The sequence below is a fragment of the Crocodylus porosus genome, unplaced genomic scaffold (assembly GCF_001723895.1).
Source record: "Crocodylus porosus isolate Cpor-Errol unplaced genomic scaffold, CroPor_comp1, whole genome shotgun sequence".
Classification (NCBI taxonomy): Eukaryota; Metazoa; Chordata; order Crocodylia; family Crocodylidae; genus Crocodylus; species Crocodylus porosus.
In genome coordinates this window covers 2561181-2584692 of record NW_017728943.1, presented here as the reverse complement: position 1 = coordinate 2584692, position 23512 = coordinate 2561181, and the positions used below count along the sequence as shown (strand labels likewise).

Genomic DNA, 23512 nt, shown 5'->3' with positions numbered 1-23512 from the left:
CTGGCTGCACTCGTGGGCAGCAGCAGCGCTGGGAGGGGGGGCAATGGGGAGGTGAATTTTGGGGTGGCTGCAGCTCACCCTCCATAGTCCCGCTTCCAGTGCTGCTGCTGCCCGCTGCAAGTGCAGCCTGGCCCAGCCCCCACCAGGAAGAGCCCGGCGCAGCCCCGGGCCCGTAGCTGCAGCCCACTCCGCCCTGCCCCACACAGATCCAGGGACACACCCCTCCACCCTGCCCTACCAGGGTGCACGCAGCAGTGTGAGCCACCCCACCTCCCTCCCCGCACCCTCCAGACGAGCCACAGTGCCTGCCCCAGCCCCACTCCTCCCTCACCGCAAGGGTCTTGATCTGTGTCCACCCCCCCCACCTTCCACCACAACAGACTTACCAGCTGGATGCAGCTGCAGTATTGGAAACCAGATTGGTATTGGCTGATATGCCTCCTTAAAAATTGGCTATAGATATCAGGCCTCAAAATCTCTATTGGTGTATCTCCAACCCTGACAAATGTTTCAGCCCCTTGCCTAATGCAGAGGGCACGCAAACACAGCTGGTTCCCAGCTGTTGGTACCATGCCAAGGAACATAGGGCTCGGCTAAGTCAGATAATGAGATAGGAGGCAGGACCTTTCACCAAAATTGCAGTATGAGCCTAGGTCATATAGACAGTAATTCTCAGCTGATGCCGTCTCACTCCACGTTCCAACAAGTTCACAGTAGAGGCACTAGATTCTTACTCATTTGTAACCTCAACCACAAAGCCAGGGACCAAAACAACTAACTTCTCCACCCTTTTGTAGAGGCCTACCCAAGGCAGGAGAAGGTACTTTGGTTGGGCTCAAGACAGACTCTCAGAGTGAGGGGCATGTAGCTCTCCATTCCCCTGCTCATTTGTGGTGAAGCCTTTTTTCCCCCTCTCGTAGTGGGCCCCACAGAATCCTAACCTTGAGTCTAAGAACCAAGGGATGTGGTTCATGGATATTTCATTTATTATTTATTTATTTTATGTCTCTGTTAGGCTCCCCAAAAGAGCTCAGGGCAGCTTACAATAAAGAGTCTTAAAACAGATAAAATAAAACAATTCCCCAAAGAATACCCAAGCTTAACTCCACCTGCTAAAAGCCTGCCCCAAAAAACTAGAAAAGGTGTTACAGTGTTTTTAAAATGTGTCCAAGCTCAGACTCTGGCAGCCTCAAGGGGAAAGGAGCTTCAGAGCCAAGAAGCAACCACTGAGAACTATTTTGCACACTTTCTGGCCAAATGAACACAGCGCACTGATTGTACTTGCAAGAGGTCGTTCTCAGTTGGGCTTAAGGATCACAATCCCTTAGATACCTAAGACCCAGGCCATTTAAGGCTTTATAGATCAAGGCTAGCACCTTGAATTGCACCTGGAAAACTACTGGGAGCTCGTGTAGACTCTGGAGCACTGAAGTAGCATGCTCCTGGCAACCCACCCCTAACAGGTGGGCCACTGTATTCTGCACCAGCCACAGCTTCCAGACAGTTCTCAAGGGATGCCACATGGACCACTGCAATGCACTCTACTTCAGGGTTTGGAAAGCCTGAATGGTGGTTGCTAGACCTCAATTTGAAAGAATGGTTTACACCTAGGAGAGATGAAAGACAGTCCAAGCTACTGCTGTAACCTGAGAATCCAGGAGCACCCCAACGCTGTGAAACTGAGTGGAAATGGGAGGCTAAACTTTAAAGTTGTGCTCAGCCTAGGGTACCACAAACAAAAACAGCATGAGACCAAGGGATCAATGAATATGTCCACTTCTCACCCCAAGTGAACCCTCCTGACAAACATCAGTGGGGAAACTAGGCCTTGAGGTTTCTGTAATCAAAACACTTCCAGGCCCAGCCAATCATAATACATTAGATCCCAAGTACACACAAGCAATCACTTTCTCTACCCTCCAGCTCAAAAATAGCTTCAATTACTGGAGTTTGCTCACCAAGCTCCACAATTTAATTGATTGCTATGGTAGTCATTAGATTAAGACAGAGCAATGGTCTCAGCAGAACACTTACTCTGATAAATCAGACACTGTGGATTCCTCTCCACTTCCCCGCCACCCCAACAGCATCAGGACAATCAGGGGAACTAACACGTGGTATTTCTCTCATTGTCCTCAGAGGGCAGGGGAGGCTGGAGAGAGAAAGCAATAGGTCTGTGTCTCTCTTGACCAGTGATTCTAAACCAGGGTACTGTGGCAATGTTAACACTGTTAGGCATGCTAACTTGATCAACAAGATAAACCCAGAGATTTCAAATAGGAATCCAGAGTGTCAAGAACACTGTGATCTGCTATGAGATTTCTGAGTTCTTTGCAACAGAAGAATTCCTCTAGCATTTTTCCATAGTCAAAAATGAGCAGTAACCAGGAACTGATGTTTGCCAATGGGTGCCTTGAGTCTCTAACAAGGTTGAGAACTAGTGATCTAGACTAAGCCATTGACAAGAATGAGTCCATTTCTAGGAGCACAGCTCTTGACATAGAGAACTGCCACAGTTTTTGGATTTCCTATATACAGTAGGGAGGGCTGAGCCTTTGCAAAATAGCTCTATCTAAAGAGAGAAGGACTTCAACATACCCATACTTGAATGGAAAGGGCCCAGGGCAAATCAGCCTATGTAGGGGCCCCCTGAACACTGCATGGGGCCATGATACCCCTGCAAAAAGGAGGGGGGGTCTCTGTGCTTCTTCCATGGCGTGGAGCTGAGCCGCCAGCTCCAGGTGGGCCCTGTGGGAGGGGCCGCGGCCGCTCTGCCCAGCTCTGCAGGGCCCTCCCATAAGTGCAGGGTGCAGGGCAGTCACCCTGATTCGCCATACCCTAGGGACAGCTCTGCTCAGGAGGTTACCTGGACCCTTAACATACAGAGTCAAAAAACAAGACCAAGCACTCATTGCCAATATACTAAGCACCATTTCTCAGAAAGCCAATTTTTACCACTTTGATCAGTAAATCATCCTCCCCTCTTCAAACCCAGAAGGAAACCCAGGTGTCCTGACTTCTACTTCTGTTTTAGTAACTAAGCCAGGGGCGGGCAATTATTTCCGGCAGAAGGCCACTTACTGAGTTTTGGCAAGCCATCAAGGGCCACATGACAGGCAGCCACGGGCAGATAAATATTACTTTTCTAAATTTTTTAGGGGCTGCATGGGCCAGATAGAATGGCCTGGCAGGTCACATCTGGCCCGTGGGCTGCATTTTGCCCACCACTGAACTAAACCATGTTGTATCATTCTCTGAACAGAGGGCGCTGACAGACATGCATCTTCCTGCTGTAACTAATGGCGCTTCACAGATGTTCAGTTAGGTGGGGAATCGAGCTCTACTTTGGAGCCAACCCAGGAGGTGCCTGCCTCTCTGCAGCCTCTCTCCCCTAGTCCTGGCTGCCCCCTTCCCCATCCCAGACTGTCTACAGGATGGGAATGGGGGGAGCTGCAGATTGGGGTTTGCCCAGCCTGTGCTGGGGGGTGGGGGAGGTGGACTGGAGCAGACTGCACCAGGGTGGGGCTGGGCTGCATCAGAAGTTAATGAAGGTGCTCGCTTTGGAGCGCTTTCATCTGAACCTTCATCATATGAGGGTCAATTTGCTGTGCCATCTGTCAAGGCACAGATGTAGAGCTCTTTTAAGGAGCCAAACTCATGACAAAATGTCACTTGTCAGCACCCTCTGATTTTCCTTAAAATCAAAACTGGGATTGGCAAAATTTTCAAGCAGGGAGGCCAGGATGACCCAGCTTGGGTTGAAGACAGGCAGGCATTAGGACTCGGCTGCTGTCGCTGCTTCAGCCTATCGCTCAGCTGCAGCATAGCACAGCAAAAGTCCCCATCCACTGGAGCCCACACCACGCAACAGCAGCTGTAGCATGGGTAGAGCTCCCCCTCTGTCAAAGCCCAGGCAGCTGACTGCAGTGCAGCATAGGTAAAACACCCCCCCAAATCCTGCCAAAACCATGGCTCCATGGGCCACAGGCTGTCAACCCCTGTATTATATACAACAGTAAGGAAACAAATAGACACTCAAATCTTCAAAGCAAAAAAACAGCACATATTGAAAGAGCATCCACAGCACAGTAACTAGCAGAAAGAATAACAGTAAACACCTCTTTCCCCCTGTAATTTCTTTAGCTATCTCATTGTTCCATGCTCCCTTTTTACATTTCCTTATCTTCAGCTACACAAAGACAACAGTCTGTATTTTAAGAACTCCAGCTTCATCCACTTTCCCAGTATGCACTGCCATTTATCTTTAAAAAGCCTTAATAGGCTATCACCTTCTTTTCCTCTGAAGTCTACCATCAAATAGAAGGATGCTTGTCAGAGATAGATTCCTAGTCTCCCTTCTGCTCCCTGAAAGCAGGTGATCCCAGTGTGCTAACTGAGGGCAGGGCCTCTCTACCCTGCAGTGAAAGGTGGGGCTACAGCCCATTCAGACACACCCAAGTTAGCTTCAAAGGAGCTCAAGTACTGATAGCCACAGGGCCTAAGCAATAGATTCTGTACGCAGTTTCTTCTGCAGGCTTCGCAGCTATTGCTGTGCTCTGTGCTGCTATGGCTAGGATATTCTTGGAATGCAAGTTACCTAGTTTAAAGTCAGCAAGGGTATGTCCACCCATGCTGTGGTTAAATCTTGACCTCAGTTTAGATGCATTTTTAATTACCCAGGCCTTTAGTCCCCAAACTCTCCTTTTGCTCTAGCAAGATTACTTCCCCAGCTATAGTGGGAAGAGAGCTAAAAAAAGAGGCTACACTACTCTGCCCCAACCTGCTTTAGCTACAGGAAAAAGAAAATTGCTCTGTCACATCTAGTTCCTCGCAAGCAGGGGTGACAGGTGCTTCCTGAGTCAGGGGCATGGGGTGGGGCACAATTTGGGAGTGGGCCAAAAGCCCCATATCCATTCCAATACTTCTGTGCCATGGCTTAGTGCCACCCCCAACATGCCGCCAGCCCACTCAGCAAAAAAGCTGCCCTGTCCTGAATGATGCCCAGTTGGGGGTCAATCTCGGTGGGGGGGGGCATATGCTCCTCCCATGTCCTTCCCTACCAGTCGCCTGTGCTTGCAAGGGCTACTGTTGTTCCATCAGGGAACAAAGCTCACCTTCAAAGCTGAGATCACATGAGAGCTCTCGCAGGATCCTTCACTTGGAACCAGCCAGCAAAATCTCCCGCATGTTGTTTTCAGTATCCGTCAAACCCAGTCTGCACCTTGCTCTACTGATCACGTATTGGCATAACATCCACATTCACTTCTTAATATGCTTTGCGATGCAAACTTGGTTCAGTAATTCCAAACTCCCCGCAATAACTTAAGAAGGAAACAAGACTGCCATTCAGTGGTTACTGGCTGGACTCACACAGTCAGCATGTTCACTCTGAAATGTAGGGACTGACTAGTGAGACTCTGCTTGGTCCTCTTGGGAACCTGTCTGAAGTGCAGCCTCTCAGTTACTATATTTGGAAAATAAGATTTGCCTCGCTTTTGGAGTAGGAATATGAGGCCTGGTCAGTAATAATATAAACTCTGCAGAAGTAGCAAGGGGAGCCAGTAGAAAAGGTGAGGCATCGTGTTGTCCCCTCTTACAGCCCCAGCAGCCTACCACCCTACCTTGGGAACATGTCACCCACTTTAGCCTATCTCTGACACACTACCCGACCTACCATGAGCACCCCATCCCCATAGCAACTAAACCCCCAGTTACCACACTTCCCTGGAAACCCAAGCATTAGCAACTCACCTTCCTGTTCCTACAGCTTCTAGTGCTCTTTTCCTCGGCTCCTTACACCGTGGCAATGGTTCTCAACCAGGGAGCTGCAGCATCCTTGGCTGTCGTGAGATTCTTTGAAGGGTGCAGGGGGATACTGCACAATATTAGCACCGTTAGGTATGCAAACATTTGCATGCAATTCACAAGGTAAACCCCGAGATTTCAAATAGGAATCTATGTGTCAGAACCATTCTGACTTGTGGTCTTTCTGAGTTCTTTGCAATTGCAACAGAATTAGTTTTCTCTAGTCAAGAAAAGAGTGAAAACTACAAGGTGGCATTTTCCACTGGATGCCTTCAGTTTCACAAGAGGTGCCTTGAACCTAAAAAGGTTAAGAACCACAGCACCGCAGCTTCAAGCCCTCTTTTGTGAATGCCACCCTCCAGCACCTCACCATCCCTGGCCTTTTACATATGAAGCCTCTGGCACCCTGTAGCCAAGACTGCTACTGTGTGTGGAATCAGACCCCATGAACCTAACACGCTCATCTGGAGCTCTGTCCTCACCCTATGTTAGAGGATTTGTCTTCTCTGTTTCCTGAGCGGGCCTAGGCCTACCATTACAATGGCACAACAAACAGGTCTGAGTTGGGTGGACAGTGCGCAGGGGAAACCAGATCAGACTTCCTGACAGGCGGAGGCGGCATGCGTAGGGACCTGACAGGCAGATCACAGGGGCTTGGTTTTGCTGCCTCCTCATCGGGTGCCGAGCAAAGGGCTCGCCAGAGGCTGTCTCTGCGCCGGGCACCTACGAAAGAGCTCGCGCAGTGGCTCTTAGCAGACCAGGCGGAGCCCTCTTCCGTGGTCAGGCGAGGCCTGGCGCCCACTACTACCTGCGAGCACCCGTCCTTTCCCTCGGGAGCGGGCCCGCCGCCTTCCCGCGCACTGGGCCTACACAAATCCCGCCCTCTCCCGCAGGCCGTGGTGTGTCTGTGTGCGGTGTAGGCGTGCACATCCCTCTGTCTGCTACGCTGAGGGTGCATGCGTGTGACTCCGACCCGGGCACGCTCGTGTGCAAGCCCCGCCCGGCACGGCGCGGCACACGCAAGCTCCGCCCAAGGGCGTGGCTTAGCCAAGACCCCTCCCTTTCCCGTGCTGGCGGAGCGGAAGCGCTGCGGCCCGGTCTCCCGCATGTCAGTGGCGCGGCTGCAGGGCAGGGGCCGGGCTCCTGGTGCGGCGCATGGGGCTCCTTAAAGGCGCAGGCACCCCGTCCCTCTCGGCGCCTGTCAGCGGGCGGAGGAGCGGCGCGGGGCTGCGCGCAGGTCGGCGGAGGGCCCGGACTCCTGGGATGCGCGGGGCGGGGGGTGGGGGACGAGCCGGCGCGGCCAGGCGGGGTTTGTGTCTGCTCCCGCAGCGCTCAGCGCCTCCCCGCTCCGTGTCTCAGTTTCCCCTGGGGGGCGGGGGCTCGGCCTGCCGCCCAGACGCCGGGAGGCGGCGGCAGCCCCTCGGGCTCGTGCTGTGGCGGGCCAGCCCGGCCCTGGCCCGGGCGCGCTCCCCTCCCGCAGGAGCCGGAGCGACCCCCAGTTTGACCTCGGCCAGGTGCAGCAGGGCTACCCCGGTCTGTGCCACTGGCCGAGGAGCGCAAGCTCAACTGCTGTGGCAAAGCCCTGGCGAGCTCCTCCGCGGGCATGTGCTGTCCCCAGTTGCGCAACCGCGGGCATCTGCCCCCTCCCTGCTGCCCCAGGACACGGAGGCAAGGCTGGTGGTGGGGCCTTTTCACCCCTCGGTAGTCGGGGAGGACCAGACTGAGCACTAGGCCTTCTGGATCTGCCTGGGCCAGTGAGAAACACAAATGCATTAACACCGCTTCCCCCCACCCGCAGCCTCCCTCTTTACTTGGTGTAAATAGACTCTGGTGCCAGGAATCTATTTTAAATTCCAGCCCAAAAGCTTGCTGAAGCCAGTGGGGGCGACACCGGTGTTGTGCTGGGCAGTAACACACAAGTCAGAAAAACCCCACAGCCTATCTCTCGCAACAGATCGCTTGTAAATGGTGCTCCTTCCTCTGGCCCCTGTCCTCTGTTGTGAGCCCTTCTGCATCTAAGTCTCCTGTCGTATTTGGCATGCATCCAACACACTCTGGAAATGGATGACAACTTCTGCAACCTTGGGCTGCTCTGCTTGAATCCACAGGGGCAGTGCATAGGATGGTGGGTTTGCTTCTTATTTTCCTGGTTGCGGTAGGAAGCTCATCATGGATTGCAGGTGATGGTCTGTGGACCTCTCTCTGACAGCCACTTTATTAATCTTGAGTTTCCTCTTCATTTTCTCTTGGAAGCTGAGAACCTAGCTGGGCTCTTCCTGCTACTGGCTTCCACGCTAACAACCAAGATGCTGCAGTGGGAAGGGAGCTGACTGTTTTTGCTGATTGGCCTGCTCTCTCTCTACTGAGCTGGCTACTGCAGAGCTCGTGGCAGTGAGGCTTTGGCTGTGTATTAGTACCATCAGCAGAGGTGACATACAGAGATGCATGAGAAGGAGCTACTTCTAGCCTTGTGCCCTCTCCTCCCCCAACTAGGTCTTTAAAAATTGCAGCCATATTGTGCTTAGCAGTACAGAACTGCTTTTTGCACTGATTGTGCACCAGCATTTACAAGCACATATGTGCCCTCTAGTACCAAACAGCTGGCCTGACTAATACTCACTGGAGGTCTTTTTCTAAATTAGATCTATCATATCCGGCTGTGGGTCAGAGCTGTGGGGAGAGAAACAGGAGACTGGATATAAGGAAGAGCTGATTTCATAGGATCAGTTGCTGGAGATATTACTCAGGCTATCAGAGAAGCCTCCCTCTGTTCAGAAAGTCCTGCGGAAGTCCTGTCTTTGGGCCTGCTACTCTGCTCTCTTACATGTGTGTAGGGTGGGTAAATACGTAGTATTTAGGTAGTTGGGCATTGGGGTTTGCTCTTACTTGCACAAGACATTGTAGTATTTGGAAGGAAGGAAGCCTGTCATGGTCTGTTGGTGTACATAGAAGCAAGGGAGCCATCTCCGGTTGTCTTCCCAGAGGCTGTGAGAAAACTTTAGGGCACCTGTCAGCAATCTTTGAGAATGGTGAGCTGCCTCTTGCAAACTGCCTGCAGCAGTGATCCCCATCCCAGCACCCTAGCCCTCCCTGCTCCTTGTTCCATTTACTCTTGCCGCTGACTTCTGCTAATTTTTATCACCAGTAGTGATGGGGAGTCACGGATTTGGCAGCAGGAGGTGGGAGCAGGGTGACAGAGGACCCCTTAGCACAGAGTAGGAATGCTGGATAATGTGGACAGGGTCCAGCAGCACGCAGCAGAAGAATTTGTGGTGCAGAAGGTGCCACCTCACCACATGCCACTGATCCCTGCCACTGTGAGCTGGATCCAATCTCTTTGCAGGTCTGAGGTTGCAGACCTCTGTTCTAGGGTGGTCAGCCTCTGCCCTGTGGGCCAGCTCTGGCAGGCCCCTTGCATCCAGTCCACGGCACCCCACGGGTCCAAAAATTTGGTGGTAGGGGAGAGCAGTCCTTTCTCGCTGTCAAATTTCTGGTCCCATGGAGAACCTTGTGGGTTGGAAAACATAGCCCTGTGTGCTGGATCAGACATGCAGGACCAGCATAGGGCCTGATCCCAGCATGCGGGGCCTGATCAACCACTGTTCTAAGGCATTGATGCATCTGAGCTGAGCACGTTACTTATGCTGTTTAGTCCTTCAGAGCCCGAGGCATGGACTTTTGCAGTGTTTGCAGCATCTATAATGGAAAAGCAGACACTATGACCTTGCTTTGAGGGAGTCCAGGCTCCTTGGTGGAATAATCTCATTATCCAGGATTTGTACCTTGCTGAATCATTTCCAGTCGCATAGTATGTCCTGGAGGCTCTGCTTTCTGCACAAAGTAACTCCCACCTCTACCACCAGCCTGTTTGGCTGATGTAACTACAGAGATGCTGGAAGCTGCTGCTGTGCTGTTGCTACCAATAGGATTTCCTTTTTAAGGTTCCCCAGTACATGCGTAGTCTAGGAGCTGCAGCAAGCTTGTTGATGCTCCTAGGGTAATAGGGGCTGGGACCCAACTAGGAAGCCCTAGAAACAGCTGAAATTTGTGCTCTGAAATCAGGATTTGAACTACTAATAAAACCAGAGTGCAGGACTAGGGTATGTTTGGATTTACTCTTGGAGCATGTGAAAGCCGGTTACAAGGAGCTGAATCTACATGTAGCCCTAGGAGAAGCCTGGGAAAAAAACTAGAAATCAAAAGAGGCTAAGTACATATGAGCGCATTTCCCTTTTATAGGAGGGGATCAAAGTTGAGAGTCCAGAAGTACTGGCCAAATCTACTGTGCTGCATTTCCAAGCAAGTGCATGGACATCAGGGGGTCCCAAGAAGTTCAGTGCTGAGCTACAGTGAGGAAAGCATGGTTTAAGCACAAGGCTGCTCCTAGGTTCTGTTCTTGGCCTGATATTAGCTTCCTGTGTGGTCTGGGGCACGTTGCTTCCCCTTTCCTTGTCTTTCTTGGCTGTCCTGTAGAAGCAGTGTGCTACTGACCCCCTCCTATGCGTGGGGGCATTGGGTGGGGCTGGCTAAAGGCTGGAGGGTACTTTGAAATTCCAGAGTGCTCAGTGCTGCAGTTTGGATTAAGGTGAACAAGTGTGAATGGAGTGTGCAGGAAAACTCTGGCCTGGACCTGAGGAGAGCTGCCTATTAGGGCATACCTCAATAATCACCTTCCCGGCCTTTGAGCCTTGCTTCTCTTGATTGCACCTAGCCCTTCTGTCCTGCAGCATGTGCAGCTTTCTCCCTGCATCAGAGGGGGGATTCTTCCCTTCTGGGTCTGGTGCTAGCAGGGGTGTGGGAGAGCACTGCATTTCACCTTACTTTCTGCCTCCCACCTTCCCATAGCCCTTACTAGATCCCCTCTAGGGCAGCTTCTCACACTGCCTTGCTAAGGTCATTGCTCTGATTAGGCCTGTTTTCAGCAGCTCTGCTGGCAGGGTTTTATCAATGCTGAGCCTAGCTGCCCTGTCTGCTCTCTGGGAGCAGCATAGCCACGAGAGCCCCTCCCCTTCTGCTGTGTGCGGATAACTACTGGCACCTGGGGGTTGGGCACCCAGGCAGGCGCGTGGAGGCATCTGGACAGCAGCAGGAGGACTCTGTGTTTAACATTAGGAAAGCAGCAGTGTTCATATCTCCCAGGCCAGGAAACAAGTGGAGCCTGGTATCTAGCATGCTGTGAACTAGTGCCTGCTTGTTGGGATTCCTGGGGTTGCCACCTGTCCCTGATACATTTTCTTTCCTTGTGACTTGCCTAATTGATGAACAGACACTATGAACTGAAAGCCTCAAGGATGGAGGTTGGAGAAAGCAGTCCCTATAACAGTGACCTATGTCTTGTTTGTTACAGGCAGGCAGCATGATGGCTGAGAACCCATCAGTGAGCCATGGCGGGGACATCACACCCTTACAGCAGGTGCTGGCGTCTGGGACTGGGGCCCTCCTCACATCTCTCTTTGGTAAGGATTTGACCTGTATGTAGCTGAACAAGATGCAGGGCTGGGTGAGGCAAGGTGCCTGTGGGGTGGCCATGTGCAAGTTTGCAGTGTGGATGCATGCATGAACATGTGTAAGGTGCATCTTGAGGTCAATGTGTGCACCTGCCTGAGAACAATGATTTTTTGGTGTGTGAGTGCAAAGGGTGAGGAAGGAGTATGCCAGGGCTGGTTTGCATGTGCAGGGAGCATGGAAACTTGCAGCTCAGGGATTTTAGGACCGTCTCTCCAGGGACTGCTACTTCAGGTCAGTGACTGCCAGACTCAGCTGTCTGCAGATACAGCCCTAGCTTCTCCCTACCCCCTGGTATGCCCTCCAGCCCTTGTGATCTTTTTTCCCCCAGTACAAATAAATGGCTAGCAGTGAATTTGGTCAGGGACTTCACTTTGGGGACAGCAGAGCAAAAAAATAGATACCATAGGGAGACCTGAGAAACAGTTGGCTGCTGTTCCTAGCTCAGTGGGGAGTGTGGGGCCTTGTGGTTAGAGCAGTAGTGGCTGGTGTGGGACTCCTGGGTTCTTTCCTCGGTTCTGCCATTGACTCTCTGTGAACTTGGCCAAGCAGCTTCCCTTCCCTGCTGCTTGGCTTCCCTGGCAGCATGAATCCCTTTTCTAAATTTCTGTATGCAGAGGGAGGCTGGGAGGGAGCCTGCACTAAGAGGTATTTTTCTGGTTCATCTAAGAAGTCCTATGTCCTGCTTGGGCTGTAATATTGTGCTGCATGTCTGAGGTGCACATGACCAGCAGGCTTGTGTTGTTCCAGTGACCCCCCTGGACGTGGTGAAGATCCGACTGCAGGCCCAAAGGACGCCCTTTTCCAAAGGTAACTTGCTACCATAGGTAGCAGTTTCCCATTTCTCTGCAGCTTGAGACAGGTGGGTTGTCTCCGAGCCAGGCCTCCAGCAGCATGGAGCTATGGGATGCCGTTGCTCAGATGTAGGCTGCGTTTCTTCCCTGGTTTGATCAGTGACCCCAACCTCCTCAGGTCCCCATGGCTGTAAGGAAGAGCAGAATTACTAGCAGGGACACCTGTTTGGCTCCTGATGGGCCAGTCTGATTTTGTGCATCTTGGGTTATTCCTGATAGCACTGCTAGACTGGGGCTCTGGCTCCTACATCTGATCCAGGACAATCCAGGAGACCAGTAATGTCTCAGAACCCTTCGTTCTGAGGCTGAAAGAGAATATGATTGAGATGTGGGGTCTGGAGTAGCACCAGCGGACTGCATCCCCATTTTTAACACCTTCTCCTACCTGCTGTGAGCTTAGGAAAGAGGCTTCTCAGAAGCCGCAGTGCTGTCATGGTCCCCCCATGCCAGGTCAATGCAGCTGGCTGGCTGGTATCAGCAGTGCAACTGTCAGCACCCTATGTGTGAAGCTAGAGTGCATCCTCTTGCATGGGATGGTCATCTTCTCTCCCCTTTGGATCTGGGGGTGGGGAAAAAGGTTTGAAGGGCTTCAGTGCCAGTGAACTTGGGTTCTGTGTGGAGCTCTGGGGAAGTGGGCTAGGGTGTCCTGTGCACATGTGCAGTGGGCACAAAGCTCACTGATCGGGGTTAAGACAGTCTCTCCAGTGGCTGCTGCTTCAGCCCAGTGGTTGCCAGACCCCAGCCCTCTGCTGATACAGCCCTGGCCTGTCCCTACCCTATGAAATTGTATCCTAGCCCTCAGGGTCTTTTTCCACAATACAAATAGCTGCCAATGCATTTGGCCCGGACTGCTCTCCCTTTGGCAGCCTGTCACTAAGTATGTCCCTGTTGTGTGTTTCAGTGTTGTCAGCAGAGGGGGGAGGATTACTGTGGCAGGAAGGGGGCCCCCTGAGACAGAGGAAGGTCTTTGAAATCTCCTTCAGTGACTGCATGTGCTCTGCAGGCCCCTCAGTGGAGGTACCAAGCTGGGCTCGTCTAGGCTCTTCCCTCCCTTTAAAGGCTCGTTCTCCCAGGCAGGAGGGAGCACATCCTTTGCTTTAGCTTGTGTTGGTCTCTGCTGTGCATGGCTGTTCTGTGCTAGTCACTACCTACCTCTGAGCCAACTCTAACCTCTCCAGGATCATTTGTGTGCTCACAGAACATTTAGAGGATGTGTGCTGAAGGGGGAATGCAGGGAGCCTTTCTCTTAGCCTCTGGCCTCGAAGCTCCTGGCTCCATTTTAAATAGGAAGCCGTACTTGGCCTATACCTACGTGGACTATGCCCTGGTACTAACCCGATTAGCAAAATCCCTCCTGTAATAATCAGGTCAGGGACTGAGAAATGAGACTCCTGGGTTCTGTTTGTATCTCAGCCACTGGCTCTCCATGCGACTCATGTGTGAGTTGTTTCTTCTCCTTGTGCTCAGTTTCCCCATCTATAAATAGAGGCTGGTTGTCTCTGTTTAGCTTTGGGAAGTACTTTGGGAAGTTCAGGTAGAGGAGGCTAAATGGGTAACAGGTAACCCTTACAGGAATGGGGTACTTTAGCTCTTGGAACCTGTCTGGAGCTGGAGTCGGGTAACTTGTCAACGAAAGCTATGCTGCAGACTGAATGCTTGCAACTGCTTGGCTCAGAGCCTGTGGAACAGGCTCTGCCCTTTGCAGAGAGAACTTCTCCCTGCCACAGAAGGAGAGAGGCCCCACCAGCAATGTTCCTGGCTCTCAGTGCCAGCTTTGTTCTGTAATCTCTGTCTTGTACCTGTCCAAATGTCTTGTCTTAGGGTGATACCTGGCTCTGCTGACAGTAGGCCATGTTCCCCTTGTTCCCAGGCCAGGCACCCAGGTACTGGGTACTATCACTCAGGAGGGGTTCACCGCAGCACACCTAGGCCTGTTTCTAAATTTGTCCCTGTTTTGTGTTTCAGTGTTGTCAGTAGAGTCTGGGCCATGGAGTGTTCACCAGTCCAAATATGAGTATCTCTGGGTATTTCCCTTTTGCCCCCATACTGCAGTGTCCTGGGGCTGCTATTGTGGGAAGGCTCTCCCCTCAGGGCTGGAAGCCGTCTGCCACAGCTGCTGTCTCCAGAGCATGGCGGGGGTGGGGGAGAGGCTCTGATCCCTTTGGGACTGGGATCCCAGGTCCCAATCAATAGTGGAGGGCCAGGGGTGGTCTAGTGTCTGGAGCAGGCAACTGGGAGCCACAGGCCTGGCTTCTATTCCCAGTTCTGCCACTGACTTACTGTGTGGCCTTGGGTCAGTTTCTTTACCTCTGCCCCTTTTTCCCACCTGCCTCGTGGGCAAGGGAGAGTCAGTGGAGGAATGGTTCTCACTACCTGGAGTTCTCCTGTCTGGTCATAGCTGTGTTGGGTACTTAAAGTTTTACCTGCCCAATGGTTTCTTTCACTCCATCACCACCCCCTCCTAGCATAGCTACAGTGAGCAGGGACTCTAGCAATAGGAGTAGGCATATCTGCCATCAGCTTGCTTGAAAGGAGCTTCCCCTGCCCAGTAACTCTGGAGATCAGGCCCTTGCCTGCCTCTCCCCAAACATCCCTAGTTGCAGGGGGGTGGTGTCAGGGGAAGGCAGCGAAAGGGTGTGTCAGGGACTGTAAAATAGTGTAGGGCAGGAGCAGCAGTCCTCTACTATAGAGTTACCAGCATCTTTGATCTCCAGCCCTTGCTGACCTGCTTGTCCCTTAGCCCTCTGCAGGGGTTAAATCGTAGGCAGTTCCACAGCAGGAGCATGTGTGGGCACCTCTGTCTTTGTCCTCTGTGTCTCTTCTGGTTGCCTGAAAGCCTGCTTGGACCCTGGCCAAGCCTGTCCCATTGCCTGAAGCTCCTTTCCCTGTGCGGGGAGGGCAGAGGTGACCTCTGGGATTGGGTGGTGCCAGCTTGGCAATGGGAAAGAGTGTGCTTAGCTAGGGGTTCGCCTGCCTGGCAGCTTCCCAGGATGCAGCTCCCACGTCCTATTACAGCCTTCCTGACTGCTGGGCTGGCATGATTTGTCCACGCACATGCATGGAGCTGCTAGACTTGCTGCAAAGTCTATTCTGGGGTCTGTAGACCAGAGGGCTGTTGTATCAGTGTGTCTGGGTCTCCAAAAGCCACCAGGCTAGGCAGGGAATTTAGAAGGGGTTCACAGCCTTTCGGGTCTGGAACTGTGGGCTCTAGGTTTTGTGTGGGGGTAGAGGGACAGGAGCTGGGTGAGCCCTACCCTGAGTTTCCCTTAGGCACCAGGGCTGATGTCGACTTGTATAAGCAGGTGGCCTCCTGCCAGCTTCAGCAGTTAGTGCAGGCTGATGAAATGGGACTGCTTCAGGGCAAGCATGCTGTGGAAATGTTGAGGAGTGCGGTGGGGTTGGGTGGTTTCTCAGGGGTCACCATTCCTGTCTCGCTGCATTGCTGCTACAGTGCCTTTACGCCCCGTGCCACAATGGGGCATGTCCCAGCCCAACCCCTCATAAGCTTAGTCCAGGCCTGAACTCACCCTGCCCTGCACTAGCCTGAGTCCCAATTACTGAAAGGAGTAGCAGCCCTTCTGCTGAGTGTCCCACAGAAGGAGAAGGAAGAACCTGCAGGGAGGGGCCATGTGATGGAGAAGGGCAGGTGGGTCTGTGTGGTGTTGGTAAGTTGACTTGTCTCCATCTTACTGCAATTGCCATTTCTCTCTCCTTGCCCCCTTCTTCACCCCACAGGAAAATGCTTCCTTTACTGCAATGGGCTCATGGACCATCTCTACGTGTGTCAGAATGGTAACAGCTGCGTGGCCTGGTACAAGGCCCCCACCCGCTTTACTGGCACCCTGGTACGCCTCTTCTTAGCACTCTCAGGCTGGTGCTGTGGCCCACTTGGGACTGGCTTGACAGCCCAACCATGTGCTGCCATCTGAGTGCCTTGGGGTGGGACATGGTGGCTGCTTGGCAAAGTAGGGGTAGTTGGATATGTTGGGGCAGAGGGCTCTCCTGTCCCTGCAGACATACCCATCCCACTCTGCAGAGCTCAGAGCTCCCTGAGGAGGAGAGCGTTAATTACAGAATTGGGGCCTGAGACTTGAACATCTGATAGGATTTGGGGTTTCGCAGGGGCTCCATTTATACTGGCCTTTGGGATCTGACCACAGCCACTGAGGATGCCTTAGCTCAGAGAAGCTGCTTCATCTTTGATATCTCCTGTTCCCAGAAAGAGCAGAGCTTGGGTGCAATTCAGCCCCAGCCTGGACTCTGGGTTAGGTGTCCTTTGGGCTGTGGGGCTGCCCTAGTACTGGAAAAGCCCCCTCTCCCTACCCCAAACCTTCACGCTCTTCTCTTTGTTTCAGGATGCCTTTGTGAAGATCACACGCTACGAGGGCATCAGGTCGTTATGGAGTGGCCTGCCTCCCACGCTGTGAGTCTGGGCACCTGCATAAGCAATGGGTTTGCCATCATTGCCCACCCCAACCTTTGAGTTCCCGGAGCACGGGAGAATGCAGCCTCCTGGGGGCACTAACACCAGAGCTTACATTCCTGGCCTTGGCTCCCAGGGTGTGAGCATTAGTCTCTGCATGTAGCCTCTGACTGCTGTGGCGTGCAGGAGATGGTCTTCCAGCACCAAACTGTCCAAGCTCCTTAGAGTCAGAAGCTGTTTCCTCTCCTTTTGCTTACTATTCCCTTCTCTGTCTGGTCTGACTCTCAGGTCTTGCAAGCTGTGACAGAAAGTCTATAGTCTTTACACGCACAAGGTTCTCCCTAAAGCTTAGAGGGTCTTTCTCCTCTGCTCAGGGCCAGACCAATTGGCACATTTGGGGTCAGAAAAGAATTTTACCCCGTGGTCAGATGCTTGAGGGGATTTGTTTTCCTCTGTAGTGGTGGGATTGGCTCTGTTCTTTGAATCTCGTCAGTGTTTTTGACAGCCCTTGCAGTGGTGGGATGCTGACAGTCCTTGTGCCCTGCTTTACCTGTAGCAGTTTAGGGTGTTCTTGGTTTCTTGGGGCCATGTACCTTATAATTGTGTGATAGGGTTGCTCATGTAATTTTAGAAATAGGTTAGACAAGCACTTGTATGAGATTAGTGTGGATAGGGATGATCCTGTCTCAGGCAGAGGGTTGGAGTAAATAACCTTCTGAGGGCCCTTCCAGGCTGACTTTTCTATGAGAAAGGGAAAGGGGATAGTGTCAGGGTACAACTGGGTTGCTTGAGGGGGAAGGTAACTGTGCCAGAAGCCTTCTGATTTCCTACTGTGGGCATGGAGGGCAACACAAGCTACATGTGATGCTAGCAGCACCCTCTCCTTGGTAGGGTGATGGCAGTACCTGCTACTGTGATCTACTTCACCACCTATGACCAGCTGCGGAATTACCTGCACTCCCGGATGGGCAGCCAGGGGCACCACATTCCTCTGCTGGCTGGCGCTCTCTCCAGGCGTGAGTATTGCTCTGTTCCTTTGCTGTCAGCTCCAGGGGTCCCAGTGGCTGGGTGCTCCCTCCAGTAGCAAAATCCTTGCTCGAGTAGAATCTCCACTTCTTACAGCACTCTGTAGGGTAGGCTACAGTGTTCCAAGCCTTCTCAGATTCAATTCCCAACTCTTGCCCTGACTCCCCGTGTGACTCAAGGGCACAATGGTGCACGCAGAGTTGCTGCCAGACCTGTTCTCCCTGTTCTGGTTCTATGGTTCCTTTTCATCTCTGCAGAACGGCAGGTACCTTCCTGCTGTCTGTGTTCAGGGGTGGCCCGTGCACCCTACTCCACAGTGTTATGGCACTGTTGACTTGTCTACAACTGTGCTGGTCTCACCTCTGTCCTCCCTCCCTCACTCAGTGGGCGCTGTGACAGTGATCAGCCCCTTGGAGCTGATCCGGACCAAGATGCAGTCCCGACAGCTGAGTTACCGTGAGCTGCGCATCTGTATCCAGTCAGCAGTTGCCCAGGATGGCTGGCTGTCCCTCTGGAGAGGCTGGGGGCCCACAGTCTTGCGGGACGTTCCTTTCTCAGGTATAGCTGCACTGACAAGGGGGTGTGGGACGTGGGTGCTCCAGGAGCCTCTGGAATTGATATCATGGGGGAGGGGAGGTTTAATCCATGGACTCCAGTGTCATGGGGCACTGCAATAGGGAAGCAATATCCTCTAGTTAGAGATGGTCCTGCTTTGAGTAGGGGTTTGGACTAGGTGACATCTGAAGTCCTTTCCAACCCTACTTTTCTGATTCTATTCCAAGAGAAAGGGCAGTCTAGTAGTGAGTGCTCAGCTGGGTTTTGGGAGGCTCAGGTTTCAAGTCCCTGCTCTGCCACAGTCTCCCTGTGTGATCTTGAGCATATTATTTGGGTGCTGTGTGTCTCAATTCCTTGCCTGTACAATGGGGATAAATCTGTCCAGGGGCTGTGAGGATAAATCCACTAAAGGCCATGAAGATACTGCAGTGATTTGGGGGTCCTACTGCACATCAGTAAGATTGATGCCTTGTGATGTGGTCATCAGTGCTGAGCCAGGGCTTGTTTGCCTGGTGAAGGTACCGAGCATAGGGTGGGCACTGGCAGGAGAAAGACTTTTTGGAGGCACTACCATAGGCGCTACGCATGTATCCCTTGGAAAGGACATGTTATGCCCTTGGTAGGCTGACATCACCCAGGTACAGTAACTTATCTTGGTGCCAGGGAGTACCAAGCTGGGTACTAGTTGAGGGTAGGATGCTCCTGCCAGGCACTAGGACCACTGAGCATTGTCACTCTGCAGAGGGCAGCTCTCATATATTTGTGATTGCTGACTCAGGGCATCAAGCAGCCAGACATTTTAGACCAGGGTGAAAGTGGCAGGTTTTCCCTGGGACAGGAATTTCCCTCCTGCTGTCTGCAGAGAATACAGTGTGCCACGCTGGCACTGTCAGACCATGCTGTAGCAGGTTGCTATTCTTCCCTCTGCATCTTTTTTACCTGCTTTATCTAGGGAGAAGTTGATAGCAGACAGTGGTGTGAATTTTCAGAGCCAGTCCAGTGGCCCAGTCCTCTCGCTTGCTTCCTGATACAAGCTGGCTGCATTTCAGCTCAGTTCCAGCTCTGTTTGTGCCAGGGAAGGCAGCCGTCTCCTATTGGTAACAGTTGAGCTGCTGACTGCTGGTGTCAGCAGAAGCCCAGGATTCCTCAGGCCATGGGACTGGAACTCTCCTCCCTTCTCTAGGCTTGCTTCCAATAAGGGCAGTGGGGGGAATGGCTCCTACTGTATCTGGTCAGGGACTGACAAGTTAGTCTCCTGTCCTAAGAGCCAAGCCTCAGGACCTTCTAACCTTGGCACTGCTCTCTCTCTGTCTCAGCTCTCTACTGGTTTAACTATGAGCTGGTGAAGGAATGGCTCTGCAACCAGTCCCGACTTGACAAAGCCACTTTCATGATCAGCTTCACCGCTGGGGCTGTTTCTGGGACTGTGAGTATGGAATCTTTAGAGCCATCCAGTGGTGCCTGCCTTTGAAGGAACCCTAGGCCCCAGCACAGAGTGGGGGGTGTTTAAAACAAGGAAAGAATCAAATGGGTGTTATGTTTGGGGTGAGACGTTTCCATCCTGGAAGGATTGGAACAGTGGCAGAAGCAGGTAGTTGCTGTTTGGGTTTTTTTTGTTTTGTTTTGTTTTTTTGTCTGAACTCAAGCAAGCTGGGGCTGTATAGACCAATGTCCATTGGGTGCCTTTGTCTCCTTCCTGTGCAAGACTCAGCGAAGCTCATTCCTGCCTCAAAGAGCAGGGTCTGAGTGAGGCCCAAAGGAAGGGATTCATTGGGTATTATATATCCTAAGAGAGGCTGGGAGGCAAGGCAAGGAGCCTCTGGGGGGATGGGAAGAGCAGGGCTGAGGGACAGGGAGCTGGAGTTCCCAGTCATATGATGAAGGTCAGGTCATGTCTCTGGGGAGTGGCAGACAGGGTAGGCCCTAGGTTCCCCAGCTGTGGCTTGGGTATGATAGGCAGCTTGTCCCCTTCTGGCAGGTGGCTTCGGTGCTGACGCTGCCCTTTGATGTGGTGAAGACCCAGCGGCAGATTGAGCTGGGAGTTGCAGAGAAGCTCAGAGGTGAGGGGCGCGCTGAGGACACCAGCCTTGTGACATCCTGGTGGTCTCCACATGCAGAAGGATTCAGTTCCAAGCAGTGGGGAGCCCATCTGCATTGTCCTGTCCTAGGAGGAAGGCTTCTTCCTTAGTGTTCACACTGCCTGGGGTAGAGGGTCACTTTGTGGCTGAGTATGCCCTGGCGGCTGAGTATACCCTGGCTAGAGTGAGCATCACCCTCCCCTTGCCCTTGTAACTCTGTTCTGCCTTGGCTCCACAGTGACTACCTCCAAGTCCTCCTCCACCTTTCTGCTTATGAGGAGGATTCAAGCTGAGTCTGGTATCCGTGGGCTTTTTACAGGTAAGAGTTTGTGCCCTCAGAAAGTGGGCAAGGGGGAAGGCAGTGAGGACTGCAGGGAGATCTGGGACTACCTGGGATCTCTTGAGCATATATTAACAACATGTTACAGAAGCAGGACACTGGTTGCCATGGTCACCTTGCTTTACCTGTGGCAGGTTGGGGTGTTAGGTCTGCATTGTGTCAGAGTTGATGGTAGTCTTATGTAGAGTTTAGATTATGATTTGTATAGGATAGCTTGGATAGGGATGATCCTGCTTTAGGCAGGGAGTTGGACAGGATGACCTCTGGAGGTCCTTTCCAGCCTTGCTTCTCTATGATTCTTTGAGATGACAAGCATGCTCTGAGGGGGGGTGGCATTCAAAGAGGGCTGGCGGGGGGATGTAAGCTGATCACGGTCCTACAGCTAGAACAGGAAGAGATTAATGTGACTCTTCCTGCCTCCTTCAGGCTTCCTGCCCCGTGTCGTCAAAGTGGCTCCTGCCTGCGCCATAATGATCAGCACGTATGAGTTTGGCAAGACCTTCTTCCAGAAGTTGAATCAGGAGCAGCAGCTCAGCAGCCTGTGAGCACCCAGGCTGAGGCAGCACCTGGGCATAGCCCTCATGGCACAACCTCTCAACAGCCTGCTCTGTGCTGTAGGGGCAGGCACAGCGGCCTGTGCCTCTCTGGGGCAGGAGGGAGGGTACCTTGAGAACCAGCAGGTGGGAAGGCACAACATAGATGGGGCTGCTGGCTCCTGGGCCTTTCATTTCTTCTTCCTGGCTGTTGCTAGGGGTAGTTCTCTCTCACTGCATAGTGCCTGGTGTGACCTCCCTGCCAGCCAGGACTCCCCATCCCAAGCACTCTGCACTGGGATATGTCAAGTCCAAGTGCCTTTTGGCCTCATTCTGCCCTCATGCTTCGCTTGAGAGGTTTTCCTCTTTGCCTCCCATGGGGGTGGGCTGGAGGCCATGTGCTAGCAGCATAGGGCACTTGATGCTTCCAGGCCCAGAGCTGGCAAGATTGCCATTTGCCTCTGGCATATACCTTTCTTCCCTGCCTGTCCCCTCCCCTTGCCCTCAGCTTCTCCTGGTTGGCCTGTGTGCTGGTTAGGCCACTTGAAGCTGCCTTCACTTGCTGTGATAGCACAAGGCCATCTTGCTCCAGCCAGCTCCACTTGCTGTGCCCCCTGGATGGGGCAGGACAAAGCTGCTCTGGGAGAAGTGGACTCATCAGCTGCTGAAAGCTGCCTCCCTGCCCAGCTGGGGGTGGCCTAACCACACGCGTTTTGGGCAGGGGCTCCTTCCTGGCAGGGCATGGACTCTGCTGCCAAGGTTGCCTGCTTTGCCATGGACCCAAGGGCCTTTTGTGTACAAAGACTTTAAAGCATAGCAGCCAAGAGATGGCTATGCCTGTGACCCATGGGATCTGTATCAAACACTGGGTTTGACCTTCACCTTGGGGTGAAACCCATTTCATGTCCTGTACGCACAGCGCCTTTCCCTATCTTCACTCTACACTTGCTTCTGTTGCAGCCCCCATCCTTCCAGGATGGAAACGTCACATTACACGTGACAGCCCACTCCTGGGCTCCAGGCCAGTCTCCTCTGCATGTAGCACAACAGCTTCTTTCACTCAGGACTTCCTCAACCCTGTTTGTCCCACTGCTGTATAGGGGACTGCTGTAATGGATACTACAGGTGCGGTACACCTAAGAATAATAGACCTCAGCCCACCCTGGAACAGCTCTCTTAGGGCCAGTAGCTGGACTAGTAGCCACTTCCCTTCTCACTGCTCACACCTGGTGTGCAGGGGCACTTGGAGGGTGGGGGAGTTTGCTTTTATTTTCTTAACTAAAATAAATTTTTATTTGGGATTTAGAACAGTTGATCCCTCTTCCCACATATACACTTTGCTCCTTAGGGTGTTCTCAGTGTGACAAGTTCTGCTGGGCTTGGGCACCTAAAGCACTCCAAGGTCTGACATAGCAACTGCTATGACCAATATCAGGAGGTCAAACTGATCCCATGTAGTCTCTGCTGTGCTGCTATGTGTAGCCTGGGTATGTACAGGTTTGCTAGTGCAGGACTGTGGCTAATTGGTTAATCCACCACTGATGACCTTGATTCTGTAGGTGCAGGGTGCCATCCCCAATAGGGGGCCTGGCCTTTGTCCATGTCTTGTGCATGAGAGGGGGGGGATGCTACAGCTCCCCAGAGAGCTTCAGGCCTGGTTCTCTTTCACTATACCTCAGAGAACCTCTCTGCAAAGGCTGTAGGGTGGGATGTGGGAATGGTTCTTCCCTTTCACCAGGGCCCCCAGAAAAGTGTAGCATAGAAAACCCAGAAGTGTGTGTGTTTGGTGGGGGGTACAGAGTGTCAGTTGTCATTTTTGTGTCTGAGTTGGTTAAGAATGACCAGCTTGGCACCCAAAACACTCCCTCCCTGCCAACCCTTCCCCCTGGCTCAGCATCTGTCCTGCTGAGTTGTGTACCAGCTAGGGGAGGAGCCCCTCATTTGCTGTTTGGTGCCTTTCTCTACACTGGCAGACAAGGTTCTTTGGGTAAATCTGGCATCTTTTATTAGACCAACTGAAATAGTTGGAAAAATTCTTTGCAAGCTTACAAATACCACTCTCTCTACACAGAGTGGTGTCAGCCCCTAGGGAAGCTAATGGTGCTTGCTGCCTAATTACTGGGAGGGGAAGGGGTCTGTAAACCATTCTGCTTTGTCCTGCTGGGGGTGGGGCTTGTCCTCCACTAAATTAAGTCCCTCCCTTTCCCCAGTGCTGTCAGTGTGGGTACCTGCTTCCCCCAGCTTAGCCAGATTAGAGTGCCAGCAAAGCCATGTCATGCCCAGGCTGCTGGTGGAGTTGGACCCTGGGAAGATGATCCTGAGAGCAGGGGCCAGCAGCCCATTGCTCTTGTTCTCTGATGAAGAGCTCCAACTAGTAAGTAGACTGGTTGTCT

At 52.6% G+C, this 23512-nt stretch overlaps 1 protein-coding gene across 6 annotated transcripts in view; it reads left to right on the top strand.

Annotated features, from left to right (window-relative positions):
* LOC109318947 (solute carrier family 25 member 39-like) overlaps positions 1 to 22434 on the top strand; it is a 25897-nt gene extending 3463 nt beyond the window's left edge. Inside the window, exons 1-12 of one of the 6 annotated variants that reach the window (XM_019548447.1) lie at positions 6899 to 6978; positions 11153 to 11261; positions 12061 to 12120; positions 14130 to 14172; positions 15898 to 16009; positions 16520 to 16587; positions 17479 to 17603; positions 17998 to 18171; positions 19485 to 19594; positions 20147 to 20228; positions 20485 to 20565; positions 21013 to 22434. In XM_019548447.1, coding sequence (XP_019403992.1) covers positions 6961 to 6978; positions 11153 to 11261; positions 12061 to 12120; positions 14130 to 14172; positions 15898 to 16009; positions 16520 to 16587; positions 17479 to 17603; positions 17998 to 18171; positions 19485 to 19594; positions 20147 to 20228; positions 20485 to 20565; positions 21013 to 21131 — 1101 coding nt within the window. In that variant the 5' untranslated portion in view covers positions 6899 to 6960 and the 3' untranslated portion in view covers positions 21132 to 22434. Of the gene's footprint in view, positions 1 to 6878; positions 7043 to 10768; positions 10967 to 11152; positions 11262 to 12060; positions 12121 to 14129; positions 14173 to 15187; positions 15248 to 15897; positions 16010 to 16519; positions 16588 to 17478; positions 17604 to 17997; positions 18172 to 19484; positions 19595 to 20146; positions 20229 to 20484; positions 20566 to 21012 lie in introns of those variants that run through there. The other 5 variants (XM_019548443.1, XM_019548442.1, XM_019548446.1 and 2 more) reach the window with 5 other exon arrangements.
* The last annotated feature ends 1078 nt before the right edge of the window (positions 22435 to 23512 follow it).